General features: G+C 20.4%; 2 protein-coding genes across 4 annotated transcripts in view; one reads left to right on the top strand and one right to left on the bottom strand.

Annotated features, from left to right (window-relative positions):
- Positions 1-16,988, top strand: part of LOC122508535 — an 843,732-nt gene that overhangs the window by 52,371 nt on the left and 774,373 nt on the right. The window contains exons 3-4 of one of the 2 annotated variants that reach the window (XM_043621950.1): positions 14,852-14,911; positions 16,046-16,144. The gene's annotated coding sequence lies outside the window, so the exon portion shown is untranslated. Of the gene's footprint in view, positions 1-14,851; positions 14,912-15,489; positions 15,775-16,045; positions 16,145-16,988 lie in introns of those variants that run through there. The other variant, XM_043621952.1, reaches the window with a different exon arrangement.
- Positions 1,297-11,255, bottom strand: LOC122508539 (fatty acyl-CoA reductase wat-like). 2 transcript variants are annotated; one of them, XM_043621956.1, is made up of 10 exons: positions 11,205-11,255; positions 8,277-8,360; positions 7,708-7,847; positions 4,914-5,162; positions 4,754-4,835; positions 4,170-4,343; positions 3,553-3,745; positions 2,599-2,844; positions 1,977-2,234; positions 1,297-1,513 (listed from the first exon to the last, which is right to left on the bottom strand). In XM_043621956.1, exons 2-10 carry the CDS (start codon positions 8,350-8,352, stop codon positions 1,372-1,374), a joined length of 1,560 nt encoding a protein of 519 aa, XP_043477891.1. In that variant the 5' UTR covers positions 8,353-8,360; positions 11,205-11,255; the 3' UTR covers positions 1,297-1,371. The 2 variants fall into 2 exon arrangements, with proteins under 2 accessions (XP_043477891.1, XP_043477892.1); XM_043621957.1 differs by lacking the exon at positions 11,205-11,255 and having other exon boundaries at positions 7,708-7,864; positions 8,277-8,345.

Raw genomic sequence — 16,988 nt, 5'->3', positions numbered from 1 at the left:
ATTTTTTTGGAATATTTTTGAATTAAAGACATTTTTTATAGTGAAATATTTTATAATTCGAAAATTACGGAAAATTATTACAACAATAAAATAAATGAATAAAGAAAAAATAATTTAAAAAAAAAATCCAAGAAAAATAATAAAAAATGTAAAAATAAAATGAGAAAACAAAAATGTTGAAAACAATTTTCAAATTGTTGGAATTTTTTTAGCGCTTTTCTCGGACTAAATTATTTATCAAAGTTGTTCAACTTGTATAATAGTCGTTATACCTCCAATCTAGAGTGTTATACAATTTCAAAGAGAAAGATAGATTTTTACTCTAATAAGATAAATAAAGATGGGCATTGTACCTGCATGCACACTTGTATAGATGTTTGGCTATCATTTCGTAATGTGAAAGTTTTAAAAGATCTCTTTCTTCGACTCTCCCTGAACCACGGCATTACTATTCACGGAATATTAAATAACTTATAAAATTAAGATACAAATTCTATGGCCCCACCAAAAAAAATATACTAATTATAATAAAAATTCAAAATCTTCTTTTTTTCTCTCTTTAAAACTATTTCTATATTTTCATTATGATAAAAATTTTAAGAGAAATCTTTTCAAAAATTTGGGAATTAATATTTTAAAAATAAATTTACTGTATATTTTGCTAAATTTAAAAGAAGAAAAATTTTTTCTCTTTTTATTTTTCACTTTTAATTAAATATCTTTTCCCTATTTTAATTTTTTTACTAATTTATTGTGATCTTATCTGATAATAAACAAATATTGTAGCGAATAAACGAAATAACTTATATAAATATTGAAGAAAATAAAATTTTGGTTTAAAATAAAATGTAAAATTTTAATTATATAAGATTGAATAGAAAAAAGAAATGTAAATTTAATGAATCCTAAATCGGAAATTGTGTGGTAAATAGAATAAAATTTACAGTAAATTGAATTAATTATGATGAATTAATAAATTAATGAATTGAGAATAATGATAATAATTCAAATTTAAAAAATATAAATATAAATGGAAAAGGAATTAAAACTAAAAATAAATAAATTCTGTAAAACAAAATTTGGTATCAACTCCTGGAAGAGCACTTCCATTAATTCAGCTCCGCAGAGAGGAAAGTCATATTTCAGGGGCAAGATAACTTAGAATTTTGTACTCACTTTTTTATTTCTTATTATTATTATTTTTTTATTATTGTTTTCTTCTTTTATTTTTACAACGAATATCAGTTATATTACTATTATTATTATTTTTTTTATTATTATCATTTTCTTTTTTTATTTTTACAATGAATATCAATCTATGTTCATAAAGATAAAATATTTACAAAGAAACAAAAATAAATCATTTCTGTTTTATCGTTCAATTAATTTTTCACTGACATTCGTAAATTCACTTTTCCAGCCAAGTGAAAACGTGAACGAAATTACAATATAAACACCCCAAATGACCAACATTAGCAATAAATATTTTATTATTCTGTGAATGAATAAAATCCTGTGAAAAAGAATTATTTTTATTAGTAAAAATAATATATAAATAATAATAAAAATATTTACAAATATGGAATTATTAATTAAAAAGAACTTCTTCACTCCAGTTGTTAATTATCATAATAATAAATTTACTGGCTAATTTTATTAACTAGTTAATTGGCACAATAATAAATTTACTGGCTAATTTTAATAATAATTTATTTACTTACTAATTATCATATTAATTAATTTACTAATTAATTATCCTAATAATTAATTTACTGGTTGACAAACTAATTAATTTACTAGTTAATTATTATAATTAATTTACTAGTTAATAACCTTAATAATTTACTTTTGGAGTAAAAAATTTTCTTTTTGTAATTTGCATTAAAACTGGAAATTTTTTCTTTACACAACGTTTATGTAAAAAATTCCTTTTTTTTTTTGTTTTGTAATTTTATTTCAAATAATAATTAATTTACCGGTGCATTCGAATTTTAGCAGCTGGTATTGTATCGGGAGTGTCTTGAAACATATAAAGCCTTAAACCTAGAACGTAACTTTCCATATAATTCTCCCAATTGAAATTATCCATTGAAAATGGAAAAATTTTTTTATCATCCTCCGATATTTTTTGCCACAATGATTTTGTTCGCTGAACATTTGGTTCCCATTGATGTAAAACAAAATGCGACGTTGCTGACAAAAGTCTGTGAATTCTTTTGTAAATTTTTACTGCTCTGAAAAATTAAATTAATTTATTATTTTTTTTTATTTCTAAATTCTTTTGTGTATCTATTTTATTTTTATTTATTTTTTATTTTTTTATTTTTCATAAGTATCTGTATTTTTTTTTACTTTTTACTTCTTTGTTTTCTTGCTTTTCACTCAATTTATTTTTTATTTACCTACTAAATTATTTACAAGAAAAAAAAAATATAAATTTTCTTTCTATTATTTTTTTTTATTTATCCTACTTAATATTTTCAGGAAAAAATTATTAGATTTTTTTTTTATTATTTATTTTTTATTTACTTATTGTTTTTCAATAAAAAAAAATAAATTATTCAAATGATTTTCTTGAAAATAATATTGATTACTCACTTGGTTTCCTTGCCAGTAAGAAAGAGACCAGCGTCAATTACTATCGCTGGAATCATGTGTAAAATTAAACACAATATATAATATAAATAATAATTTCTTACGACAGTTAAACTATAGCACCATAAACTTTTGACGCTTGGTACTTTTTTGCCATATTTTAAGGCCATTTGCCAAAAACGACCAATTGTGATGCTACTTGACCAGGAGGAACAATAGTTGTAAATAAATGGTTCATCATTTATATTTCTGAAAATAATTTTCGGAATTTACAAATTTTTATTATTTTCACAATTTTTTTTTAAATTCGCTTAAAATTTTTTTTAAATTCACTTCAATTTAAATTCTTTTCTCTTTACACCCAGAGAAATGATATATTTGTCTCACAGACGAAAAGAAATTTTTTTGTGATTAAATTTTATTTGTTTTAAATAAAAATTGTATTTTCGATAAAAACTATTTATTTATAACAAATAAAATTTTTCTTACAAATAAATAATTTTTCTTTGATGCAAATAAGAATTCTATTTGCAAAAAACAATCTATTTATAATAAATATATTTTATTTGATCAAATAAACATGTAATTTTCTCTAAAAAAAAAATATTTATTTATATCAAATAAAATTTTTATTTTTATCAAATAAAAATTATTATTTATACCAAATAAAATTTTTATTTATATCAAATAAAATTTTTTATTAAAAACTAATAAAAATGTTAGTAGACTGTGAGACAAATGTATTATTTAAAAGAAATGTATTTGGTTTAAATAAAACATTTCTTTGGGTGTGTATTTTTTCTTTAAAAATACTTTTTATAAAAATGATTCAAATTAAACAAAATTTTATTGAAATTGAAGAAAAATTATTTTTAATTTTTTAAATTATAAAAAAGAAATTTGAATGAAGAAAACAATAATTTTGAAATAAAATTCAAAGTAATATTAAAATGTTACTTTTCGTTTGCAACGTTCCAAGCAGATGCAATAAGTGCATTCACAGTGTAGTCTGCAGGTACAATTTCGGTTTTTGATAAATTATTGGCATGCAATACTCTCAAAATACCAGCACCTCCAGCAATCATTGCACCGGTAGGTCCAAAAACATTATCCACCCATCCAGGAACAGGTTCTTCATAAGTTGATAACACTAAAATTTGTTTAAATAAATTATTTATTGAAAATTCTTATTTATAGACTTTATGCAATTTTTAATTATCAAACATGAAAATTTATTTAAATAATATATTATAATACATCGAGAAAAAAATTCCACCTGTAACAGCAATAAATTAACTGAAAAATAATTATTTTCACTAAATATAAAAAATATTTAATTTTTTAAAATTATTTTTATAAAAAAATTAAATTTTTTAAGTAGATTAGAAATTAAATAAAATTAAATTAGTAATTTGTAGATTTTCTAGGTGAATCTTTTTTTCGTGTAATTATAATTGTATACATTATAATTTGCATTGTAATTTGTAAATAAATTCATTGCAAATAAAATTATAATTTTTGAGAGAAATTATTATATAATATTATTAATTATAAATTTAAATAATTGAAATTACCTATTGCAGGTCTAAATATTCCTGCAGGTAAATCTTTTGCGTACTGCTTCACTACTTGTTCGGCAATTGATTTTGTATATGTATAAGTATTAGGATAGTCACCAATTAAAACATCACTAATGTCATCCAATTTTTCCTCATCAATTGATTCGACTAAATTTAATATATTATCTCCTGGTGGGAAGAAAAATAAAAATAAATAAAAATTTTTGTTAAAAATAAATTTTCTTTTGCCTAATGTAAAAAAAGTTACTTACATTAAAGTCTATTTTTTATTTTTTAATATTATTTATTCCTTGTTTATTCTTTATTTATTATCATTTATTATGTATATTTACTATTAATATTTATTGCTAATATTGTTATTTATTATTATTATTTATTTTTTTTTATTTTTTTATTTTTTTATTTATTTATCAGTAAATAAAATTATTGAATGTACAGTAAATAAAATTTTTAGTTCATGTTTTACTTTGTGAATAATAAAAGTTAAAAATTTTTTTTTCGTGTAATAAATAAGAATGTAGTTTAAAATATTTTAATTTATTAAAAAATATTGAAATAATTAGAATAACAAATTTTACCTGACATTGGTGGTTCGTAAAATTTTTCCTCAATTTCTTTTCTGACACAATTGCAGTAAAATGTTGAAACATGAATGAAGGACTATCAATGAAAAATTATAGTTATTAAATTTTCTACTCTATTTTTGTAAATTATTGAAAAATTTCCTTTTTTTCTTACCTTTAAATGAAGCATACATCTCGATAGTTGAATAATTTCCTTCGATGCATTAACATTTATTGCGACAGCTTGCTTTAATTTTTCATCAAACCTTACATTTGCCGCCACATGAAAGACAATTGATATTTTATTTAATAGAAATTCTCTATCAATTTTTGATATTCCTAAACCGGGTAGTGTACAGTCACCATTAACTGCTTGTATTTTATGTTGAAATTTTGGCACTTCACTCTTTAATCGATCGAATATCTGAAAAATTCACGAGAGAATGACAACTTTTGTATAATAATAATTAAAATTTCAGGAGAAAATTTTAACAAATTTCTCTTCAATTAAGAATGAATTAAATTAGTTTAAAATTTTTTTAATTATTTTGAATTTTATAAATTTTATAAAATTTACAAATTTCTGAAACTTTTTGAATTAAAAAACTTTTAAATTAAACAAAATTTTTATAGTAAAAAAATTTTAAACTAAACAAAATTTTTATACTAAAAAAATTTTGAACTAAAAACAAAATTTTTAGATTAAAAAAATTTTGAACTAAACAAAATTTTTAGATTAAAAAAATTGTGAACTAAACAAAATTTTTATAGTAAAAAAATTGTGAACTAAACAAAATTTTTATACTAAAAAAATTTTGAACTAAACAAAATTTTTAGATTAAAAAAATTTCGAACTAAACAAAATTTTTTAGATTAAAAAAATTGTGAACTAAACAAAATTTTTATAGTAAAAAAATTTTGAACTAAACAAAATTTTTATACTAAAAAAATTAATTTTGAACTAAACAAAATTTGTAGATTAAAAAAATTTTGAACTAAACAAAACTTTTAGATTAAAAAAATTTTGAACTAAACAAAATTTTTAGATTAAAAAAATGTTGAACTAAACAAAATTTTTAGATTAAAACAATTTCAAACAAAACAAAATTTTTAATTATAGATAATTTTAAATAAAAAATATTTTAAATTAAAAAAATATTAGAATTAAATTAACTTCAAATTAATTTTAAAATAAAATTGAAGTAGAAAGTTTTCAAATTAAAAAATGATTTAAATAGAATTTTTTCAATTAAAAAGTATTTTAAATAAAAAAAATTTAATTTAGAGAGATCTCAATTGAAACAGAAAGTTGTTAAATTCAAAAAATAATTTTTAAATACAATTTTTTTAAATTTTAAAAGAAAGTAAAAAAGAAATTGACGAGGAAAATTTTAATTAAAACTAATTAGTGCAATTTTTTTCTCTAATCAAACTTTAATTTAATTTTTAGAGACAACTCTCTGAAAATAAATTTTTTAGTGAAAAATTTTTTGGTGAAAAATTGTTTCTTATATGATTTAAATACTTCTTCGTCATCGCAATAATGAATATTTGTTTAATTTCACATTATTTCATCATAAAGTTAAAGAATGCTTATCATTGTAAATGAATATTTAAAATTATTCTTATGTATCAGTATTTTTTTTATTTTCCAAATTATGGATAAGTATGAAATTTTACAGTAAAATGCTTTTCATTTAATTTACAAACCTACCTATTGTCACGTGTAATTTTTTTCTCCATTATATGAAAGGAAAAATTTGTATTTAAATAAAGAATTTAAAAAAATTTTCTCCCTTTTGAAAATAATTTTCCTGATACAGAGAACTTTGAAAATTAAATAATTTTAACATCGCCACAGTTTTTCTGCAGATATCAAATTAAGACCAAAAACGAATCAAAATGTTGCTTAGCAACACTTTTGATTCGTTTTTTGTCTCAATTTGATATCTGCAGAAAAACTACAAGAAAATTCTATTTTTTTAAAATATTAAATAGTATTAATAGTAAACAATATTGATATAGTAAACAATGTTGATAGTAAAAAATATTGATAGCACATAATTTTGATAGTAAATAATATTGATAGTAAATAATATTGGTAGTAAACAAAATTGATAGTAAATAATATTGATAGTAAATATTATTGATAGTAAATAATATTGGTAGTAAACAATATTGATAGTAAATAATATTGATAGTAAACAACGTTGATAGTAAACTTTATTGATAGTAAACAATATTATTAGTAAACAATATTTATGCTAAATAATAATAGTAAACAATATTTATACTAAATAATAATAATAAACAATTTTAATAGTAAACAATGTTGATAGTAAGTAATATTGATAGTAAACAATATTGATAGTAAATGATATTGATAGTAAACAATATTAATAGTAAATAATATTGATAGTAAATATTTTTGATAGTAAACAACGTTGATAGTAAACTTTATTGATAGTAAACAATATTATTAGTAAACAATATTTATGCTAAATAATAATAGTAAACAATTTTGATAGTAAATAATATTGATAGTAAATATTATTGTTACTGAATGAAAATAGTAAACAATTTTGTTTGTAATTATTTGTAATAAATAAAAATAACAGAAATAATACAGATCAATAAAATAAAAATCAAAAATAAATTTTTTTTTGTATTAAAATGTAATTAAAAAAATACAACAAAATTTTTCTGCAAGAGAGGAAAAGAAATTAAATAAATATTTATACCTATTTTTTGTGCAATGATATTTAAAAAAAAATTGTTGACCCTTTCTGTGTGTGTGTGTGTGTGTGTGCAATTGGAAAAGTGATGAAGCGGTTGTTGTGTTTTTTAAATTCTTTTAAAAGTCCACTTCTTGTGTCTTCTTTGTATATATATATATATATATATATATGTATACTTTGTGCCTTATACCTCTATTCTTGAGGAAGGAAAAGACAATGTAAAGCACTTACCGGGTCCTCGAAAATCTGCTCAAATCGATTCAGAGCTTCTTGGCCCTTTTTTGGTCTTACAATAACGTAGATACAAGTAAGCTCAGGGCAGCTCCTGAGAAGCTTTTCAATCAAGAGCTTTCCTAGAAAACCAGTACCACCTGCGAACATTTCTCTTCTTTTTCAAAAAAACTATATATATACTATATATTTCTCCCTATATTCATTCGCACTTATCAAATTATTTTCACATCACAATTTATTTAACAAAAAAATGTTTAAAATAAAAATATTTAACAAAAAAAGCAAAAAAAGAAAAAAAAACAGAAGAAAAAAAAAGAGAAAAGAGAAAAAAAACAAAAACAGAAAAAAAAACTAAAAAAGAAAAAATAACAAAAAAAGCAACAAAACAAAAAAAGGAATAAAATAAATTATTCTTTTTTTTTATTAAATATTAATATTTATTATAATATAATATTAATATTTAAAAGAATTTACATCCAAAATTCAATTAATATTTATGACTTTCTGAAATTAAATTTTAATTAAATAATTAAATTAATTAAATAAATATTAAATCACTAATTTACCTGTAATTAATATACTTTGTTCTGCATAAAAATTTTGTATTTCACTTCTAGAAACGATTTCGTGTTTTTCTTTCATGTTTTCACCTGCGAAAAAAAATTTATTTATTTATTTACTTAGAAATTTATTGAAATTTTTATTATTTAATATATTTTTATTATTACAATTATTATTATTTAAAGGAAGAAGCTAGCAATCTTCCTTTAAATAATAATTAATACCGAATGGTAAATTCCTTTCCTATAATTATTATTATTATTTAAATTTTTTTTTAATTTTCTATAATTTACTATTATTAATTAATAATTCAGGTACTATAATTTATTTATTTAAAACTAAAAATATTTCCATTATTTCATCAATTCCATTGATTTTTAATATTTTTTATCCATTTTAATAAATTTTTACTTATTATTTAATTTTTTAATTTCTTATTATTTATTGTTAATAATTAAATTAATAATTAATAATTAATAATTAATAATTAAATTGTCTGTATAAAAACATGTTTCAATTCTTTCTCTAATGACAAATATTTTAAAGAACTGCCTCGAATAATTTTCAACCAAAAAAAAAAAAGAAAAGATTAATTTAGTATAGATCGAAAAACAAAGTGATTAATAATAATAAAAAATAGAAAATATTCCCTAACGAGATTTATGTTAATATTTATAGGATCATTTATAATTATCTACTTCAAGATCTATTTTACGTATGATGCAAAATGAAAATTACTAAAAAAAATAGTTTTGTTTTACATGTGACGTAAATTGAAAATTTTAATAAGAAAGGAAAAAAAATCTGAAGTAGTTTTAATGTAAAGACGAAAAAAAAAATGATCAAAGATTGTTTAACTGCTTCTTAATTGTTGCATAATATTATGAGCAGAAGAAAAATATGCTGACCATGATTAAATGGCTCAAGTAAATAAAAATCATTCTTTTGGTATGGCCAAGAAATTTTATAATTTTGTAAACAGTGTATTAATTATTAATAATGTAAGAGAAAAATGTTTGTATTATTTATTCAAATTTAAATAGTCGCTTGAAAATTTTCTATTAATATTTAAAGTATTTATTTAATTACTCAATTTGTCAATCTTGAAAATTAGGATATGAAGGGTTTCTTGAATTTTGATATTTAGTCACTTAGCAGTTTGTTATTAATATTTAAATTATTTAATTATTCAACTTTTCCATCTAGAAAATGAAAATTTAAATTTAAAATGATTTTTTTTTTAATTTCTGATTTATTTATTATTTGCCACTCTTTTCTTTCTAGTTTATAATTTTCCACTATTGTTCTTAAAGTTTATTATTAATAATATTCTCTTTACAGTTTATTATTATCAAAATATTTTTTTCTAAATTTATTATTAACAATAAATATCTAGTAATTTAACAAAATAATTTGATTTCTTATTCCAATGATATGCAGCTAAAAATTTCAACAATGATCGTCATATGTGTTGTTTATTTTCACAAATTTCAACATTGATTCATGTTAAATACAAAGTTTAATAATATTTTAATTTTAAAAACCGAATCGCAAGAGTTTAAATTTTTTTTACTCTGATTTAAAATGTAAAATTAATAATACTCCGATTGTTCTGGGATCAATAAATTAACGTCAATTAAATTAACGTGGTGGTCTCAAATTAACAACTACTAATCGTTAGATTAAAATTAATATAATATATTCCCCAACTTTTTTCCAAATGTCATCGATGAACTTAATTTTATTTCAAAAATTTAGTTAAACATTTAATTTTTATATGCAATTAAAATAGTTCCAGACAAATGTAAAATTTTCTGCTTTTCATTTTTAATTATCTAATTTATTCACAAATTAATTAATTATTAATTAACACTAATTAGTACAAATTTGATTAAAATTAGAAAATTTAATTGATTGATCCAATATTGATACTATATTTATTGATTTATTGATTTATTTACTCATTTATTTATTCGTAATAAAAAACTCAAGTTCTCCATTTTTATTTTTATTCATTAAATAAATTGAAAATAATTTTAAACAAATTCACAATTGTAATATATGTAGTTGCACGTGAAAAAACATTTTTAAAAGTGTGGAGTAAATTCTTTTTTTTTCTTGACGGAAATTTATTACTGTGATGTTAAACATAAAATAAAATTTAAATAGAAAGATTCATTGGACTAAAAACACAGATTTATGATGACATGTAATGTAAATGATTGTTGAGGTGCAAGGACAAAATCTAATTCAATAAAACATGTTTTTTTCTGCCCCTAAAGAAGTGAAAAATTTTTTTTTTTTCGTAATAATTTATTTTTCATATATTGAAATACTGCAGTTTTTCAAATTTATTCATGAGGATTTGATGAAAATTTATTGTAATGTTAAACGTATTACTTGCAAAATAATAACGGAAATAATAAATGCAAAAAGATTGTGTACTTATATATATATATATATATATTATATAAATATACAATTTCCATTTATTGTAATTAAATAAAGAAATAAATTGAAATATAGTTAAATTAATTATTTATTAATATTATTTAATATTAATTAATTGCTTCGTGTGCTAATTATTTAAATTTATGGTCTTTTATTTAAAATGTAATTAATTTATTCTTATTTAATAATTAATAATTTAAGTGAGGAAAAAACGATCGTTTCCTTTTTTTAGCAGAAAGAAGTGAACTAAATTTTTCATTTCGAAGTTTTTGTATAAATAATTGATAAATTCTTTTTAATCTCATACAATGCAAATTAAGTTAAAAGACAATTTTTTTTGAAATAGTATTGGATATTTTCGGTTAGAAATATAAAAACCTTATTGTTGTTATTATTATCATTATAAAATATATAATTATTAATAATTTTATTATTTTTTTTAGTTTTATTATTTTTATTATTATACTTTTATCTTTACTTACTTTTTTCTCTATAAAATGTATTATATATTATTATAATTCATAAAATAGAACACTGGGACACGAAAAAAATAGTAAAAACAGTCGTTGAATAAATTCACAATTCATTTGAAAAATTGACAATCCATTTTTAAAAGATGTAAACAATAAAAATCATTGTTTTGTTTTTTACTACACGGTACGAAATCCAGATACAGAGTGCAACGTTGTCACTCTTGAATACTTGACTTATATAGCTAAGTTTGCTCATCCCTTCCACAATTTTTTTTTTTTTTTTGAAAATTTAAAACAATTGTTTTTTTCTAACTTCTTTTTGTTAATAAATTTTACGCCAAGACAGATGAATTTTTAATTTTACAAAAAATTGTGTGTTTTTTTTTGTTTTAAAGTGAATTTATTATAAAAATTTTAAAAGTGAACAATAGCCAACAATTATGAGTGATTACATTGTTTTTTGCTTGTTACTTGTTATAAATTTAAATTATTTCATTTAAAAATTTCCTTGATTCGTAAAAAATACTTTGAAATTTTTTCTTTGTAAAAATATTGTTTTTAGATTCAATTTAAATTCTTTTTTTATTAAAAAATATATTTTGCGAATTAAAAACATGTTTCTTTTGATATTCGCACTTAGTTCGCAGGTTATAAATTTTTTAAAGTTGTAGAAATTTTTTATTCTAGAAATTTTGTTATTATAAGTTCAATTATTAATAATTTATTTATTGAGGAAACTCATTTTTATTTTACAAAAAGTGTTCATTATTTAAAGTAGTTTTATTATTAAATTTTTTAAAAAAGTACGACAACCAACAATTATTGTTGTTTTTTTATTGGTTAGTTGTTATAAATGAAAATTATTTAAATAAAAAATTTCCTTGATCGTAAAATGCTTTGAAATTTCTTTTTTTGTGGAAATATTGTTTTTGGATTCAAGTTTTTGAATTAAGAAAGTAATTTTTGGACTCAAAAAATTTTTTTTAAAGTTTCGAATCATTTTGGCAAATTAGTTTCCGCACGTCAAGTATAGTAAAATTTTTGTTTAAATAACAAAAAGAAAAAGAATAAATAAAATTAGCGAATTAATACAAAACATGATTCCATGATTCAGGTAAATTTATATAATTCTACCCACGTCAAGTGCAGCTTGCAGTATATGAAACAGGAACATGAATGATGCAGCTAGCATAATTTTCTGAAAAGCAATTAATTAGGTTTCACTATCTTTTGTTCCCTTAAGTCTATTTTGGAAAAATTGCATTTTAAATTTATTCAATTTCTTTCCTTATGTTTATAAACTAAATAAAATGGTGCGACCGATTCATTAATAATAACAATAATAAAAATACAATTAATAATCATAATTATCATGTTTATTTATTATTTTAAATTTTTTATTTTCTATCATTTCTTACTATACCCTTTATTTTAATTTAAAAAAATTTTTTTATTTTCCTTTTATTTTTTGAAATTTTTTTATTTATTTATTTATTTAATTTTTTCTATTTCTCTCAATTTAGAAACGATTTAACTATTAATAAATATTTTCTTTGTATATTTTTAGAAGAACTCACACTAAATCATATGTGTTTCTTTTTATTTTAAAAAAAAAATTAACATTGTGGAAATATTAGGTAACAATTAAAAAAAAAAAAAAAGAAATTAGTCAATCATTATTGTCCTCAAGATATAGTGACAGTGTTTGACACTTGACACATTTCATCATTAATAGACATACTTTTAAACAAAGTTTATTTCTTTATGCAAATTTATTTGAAGATATTACATAAAATGATATGAAATATAATAACTATGGAATAATTAAGAGATAAATTTTTGCAAAAAAAAAAAAAAATGAAAAAAAGTAGAAAGATTTAATTCCTTTCAAGTGAGTCATGTCAGGCTTTATCTACCTGATATCATTTAAATTCAAGCCACCTTTTGCAAAAGGGTCTTATTATACGACACGTGGAATTCCCATTGCCTGGAATTATAAACTATTTTAGAAAGGGCCTTGATAATTCATTGACCCGAGTAATATGCATATTTAATAAAAATATTATGTATTCAAAATTTCAAATTTCATACGTATTTCATTTTAATATTTCGTGGGCTTTAAAATGAATTTTATCGGTTTATTAGTTTTTTTTCAGATTTTACAATGTTTTCTTAATTTTTTTCAATAGAATATTTTATTTACGATTTGCAATTTTTGTTTTTGAATTTTTGATCGAATTTCCGAAATAATTTCAATTTTTGATTTATTATTAATTCGAGTAAATATTTTTGGGGGGACTATTTTTTTATTAATAACTTTAATAATTAAATTGTATTTTGATTTTAAAAAGAATTTTTTTGAATTTTTGTTATTTTAATATTAAAATGTAAAATAAAATAGTTTTAATAATAATTTTTTAATTAATACAATTTTAATAACTATATTTTAATTAGTATATTTTTGTTAATATATTTTAATTAGTATATTTTTGTTAATATATTTTAATTAGTATATTTTTGTTAATATATTTTAATTAGGATATTGTTGTTAATACATTTTAATTAATATATTTTTGTTAATATATTTTAATTAATATATTTTTGTTTAAAATTTATTTATAAAAAATATTTTTCTTTTTCCAAATGAGAAGAATCTATAAATAAAAATTATTTCACAGTTGTCACATTGCTGCAAAAAAAAAAGTTGACAATAATGATTTATGCGACTTTACATCTACCACAAAAAGGCAATTATTGCATAATTAACAGTTAACTTTAATTTATATTTGAGATTTTTTTATTAAAAATATAACAACTTTTAATTCTTCTTTTAATATATTTTTCTAAAGATTTTAATTATTTTTTTTTATGTTTAATTTAATTCGGTGATTTTAATTTTTTATTCGCTTGTAAAAATATTTTCTACGGTTTTTAATACAAAAAATTTAATTTAATAATATAATGAAATTTATTTATATAGTAAACTAAAGAAAGTTTTGTCATTTTTTTAAATTTATCATAAAATATTTGTAAAAATAATATAAAAATGAAAGAAAAAAATAATCCATTTCAGAAAACTTTTGAATAGCCCGCGTAAAAATTGAAACTAAACTACTGCCACCTAGTTAAATATTTTGGAACTTCGACATTAATTTTGTTCTACTATTCTCGGTAATTCCCCTATTTTCATTTCAATCAGCCTTATATTATTGTTTTATTCTTAATTTTTTAATAAATATTTTTTATCCTCGCAAATAATATTGATTTCTCTTTATCTAACAATTAAAAAAAAATATTTAAATTGTTAATAGGAAAGTTAAAATATTTGAATTCCGGAAGTTGAAAGCGCCCGTCGCGCCATCTACAATTTTACGCCGCCATTTTCTTTTTTCCGTGTCCCGCCATGCCCGCCATTTTCACCCTCATTGCCGTCGTGCTTGGTAGCAGAATTTTTTTTGTCTTTAATTAAAATCTCATCGTACAGTTTTAATGTCCTTTCGTAGAAATTTGAGAAAATGTTTTGTATTTTATTGTCAGTGCAAGATTTTGATTGAAATGACAACTTTTAATTGCAATGTAGGCGAATAGTATTTCTTTGCCGATTTGCCTGCTAACAATCGACAAATGTACAATAAATGTACTTATTTCTTTTCCAGATTACGAGAGCAAATCAAAAATGTCTATTTGGATCTTTGGGAATCGTGAACATCAAATTGGTAAGACAAATGATTATTATTTGAGATTCAATTTAAGTTCTGAAAAGTTAGGTTAGAAAATTTGTCTTGACAACTTTTTACATTAATCGTTCGACTTGATCAATTTTATCCCAAATTTATAATATAAATTGACTCATTATTTTTGGAAAAATTGTGTGTGAAAAGTTAAGTTAGAAACTTTCAATTTTTTCAATCGTAAAGAATGTAAAAAATTGGAAATTACGATGCTGCCATCTAGCGGAATATTTTAGAAGTTTGTCGTCAATTTTTATGTCGTTCTCTGTAATTCCCCGAGATATTTCCTCTATTTTTCTTTCTATTTATTGTTTCGTTATTTTCTTCTCACTTTTCTCGGTTTTTATCAATGTTTCTTAATTATTACAATTACTATTTACTCCACTGCATTTAATAATTAAAAAAAACATTTTAAATTCTAAGTAAAATTAAATTATTCAAATTCCGGAAGTTGAAAGTGCCACTAGCGCCATCTGCAACTTTTCGTTGATACTATTGGTACTCCTGATTTCTCGGCATCCACCGGCATTTTTCATCACAATGGCGTTCGTTTCGTGCACGTTTCGACAGAGTTTTGCTGTTAGTTTACTTAAAATAAAGTTGTGCAGTTTAGTTGTCCTTTTATCTAAAGTTGTGAAAAAGTTTGTCTCTCATTGGCAGTACGAGTTTTTAATAACATCAACTCCCTTCGATTGATAAATAGTGCATAATTATACTTTGACAAATCGCACGTCAACAATCACAGTGGAATAAACAGTTTTTCTTTATTCGCATTTAAAGAGCAAATCATCAATGATTGTCGGAGAAATTTCCTATTGGTACTCGATAGCAACATTATTTTCTAAATTGTAAGTAAAAATATTAGATTCCGAACCGAAAAATAGTCTAAAATTGATGTTGTAAAAAGTGAGGTTAGGAAATCGTGTCAAGAGTGGAAGCTTTTTCTAAATTTTTCAGTTTGATTAAAAATGTCAATTAAAATGTGTTCTGTATTAAAAATCCAAGAAAAATTAATTTTATTATTATTGGAAGATTTTCGAAAATTAATCTCAATTTATAGTGCACTATTATGTTTGTCAATTTTCACTTTCAAAGTAAGACAAAAAATTTTTTTTTCAGATTACTGGAGCAAATATTATCATTGTCTATAACAAAACAACAAGATGTCAACAAAAGTGTCTACTTCGAATTTAAGGAAATCATACGTTTCAACAATTGGTGAGTCCATAAAAAATATTTTCGTGAGTAAACATTATTTTTTTTCTTCAAAATTTTATCTCTTTGAAATTTATTTGGAAAATTGATGAGAAAAAAAGTTCTCTGTTTAATTGAAATATAATTGAATGAAAAATTGTTTTCTGTGTTGAAAGCAATTTGGTGAAATATTTTCGTTTTATAAAATTGTAAATGAAAATTCTCGAATACTAATGGAAATAATTGTCATTTGCAAAATTGGGAATTTATTAAAAGTTGGATTATTGAAAACTCTATTAATACAAAAATGTTGTCTTTATTTTAAATAAGGCAAATATACAAAAGAAATTCTTAATTTATATTTTAAATACACTAGAAGTAACGCTAAAGTTTTTATAATAAACTATAAATACCCATTGACTGATTAATCTATAAAACACTTTGATAATGTACAAGAAATTCGAAAATACTTTTATAACGTCTCGCGTGATAATTCAAAAAATATATTTTTTTCTTATTTTTAGAGAATAAAAAGAAAAGTGAAATTTTCTTTTTGAAAATGTATTAAAAATAGTGCATAGAACATTTTCAAAAAAGTATTTTTTTAAACAGAATTTGCTTTTTGAAAATGTAACAAAAATTGTAAATTGCACATTTTCGAGAAGGAATTCGAAAATATTTCTTTCACATTTGATTGTTTTTTCAATTATTAAATATTTATTCGTTCATAAATTTTTTATTTTATTAATTACTGTTTTTAATTTAATAATAAAATTAATTGAAAGTAATTAATTTTTTAATTCTTTTTTAAAGAAAAAATTTTTTTCTTCCATTGATTTAAAAAAATTTTTTTATACGAACATTATTA

The sequence above is a fragment of the Leptopilina heterotoma genome, unplaced genomic scaffold (genome assembly GCF_015476425.1).
Source record: "Leptopilina heterotoma isolate Lh14 unplaced genomic scaffold, ASM1547642v1 Lhet_54, whole genome shotgun sequence".
In the NCBI taxonomy this organism is placed as follows: domain Eukaryota; kingdom Metazoa; phylum Arthropoda; class Insecta; order Hymenoptera; family Figitidae; genus Leptopilina; species Leptopilina heterotoma.
The sequence above is the reverse complement of the archived record's forward strand: the minus strand, read 5'-3'. Positions and strand labels throughout refer to the sequence as shown.

Bases quoted from the DNA above. Each gene is read 5' to 3' on its own strand.
- LOC122508539 (XM_043621956.1), bottom strand. From the start codon at position 8,352: ATGAAAGAAAAACACGAAATCGTTTCTAGAAGTGAAATACAAAATTTT. The intron at 7,848-8,276 runs GTAAATTAGTGA...AAATGTTCGCAG, and splicing joins ACAAAGTATATTAATTACAG to GTGGTACTGGTTTTCTAGGA. The intron at 2,235-2,598 runs GTGAGTAATCAA...TTAATTTTTCAG, and splicing joins CTTACTGGCAAGGAAACCAA to AGCAGTAAAAATTTACAAAA.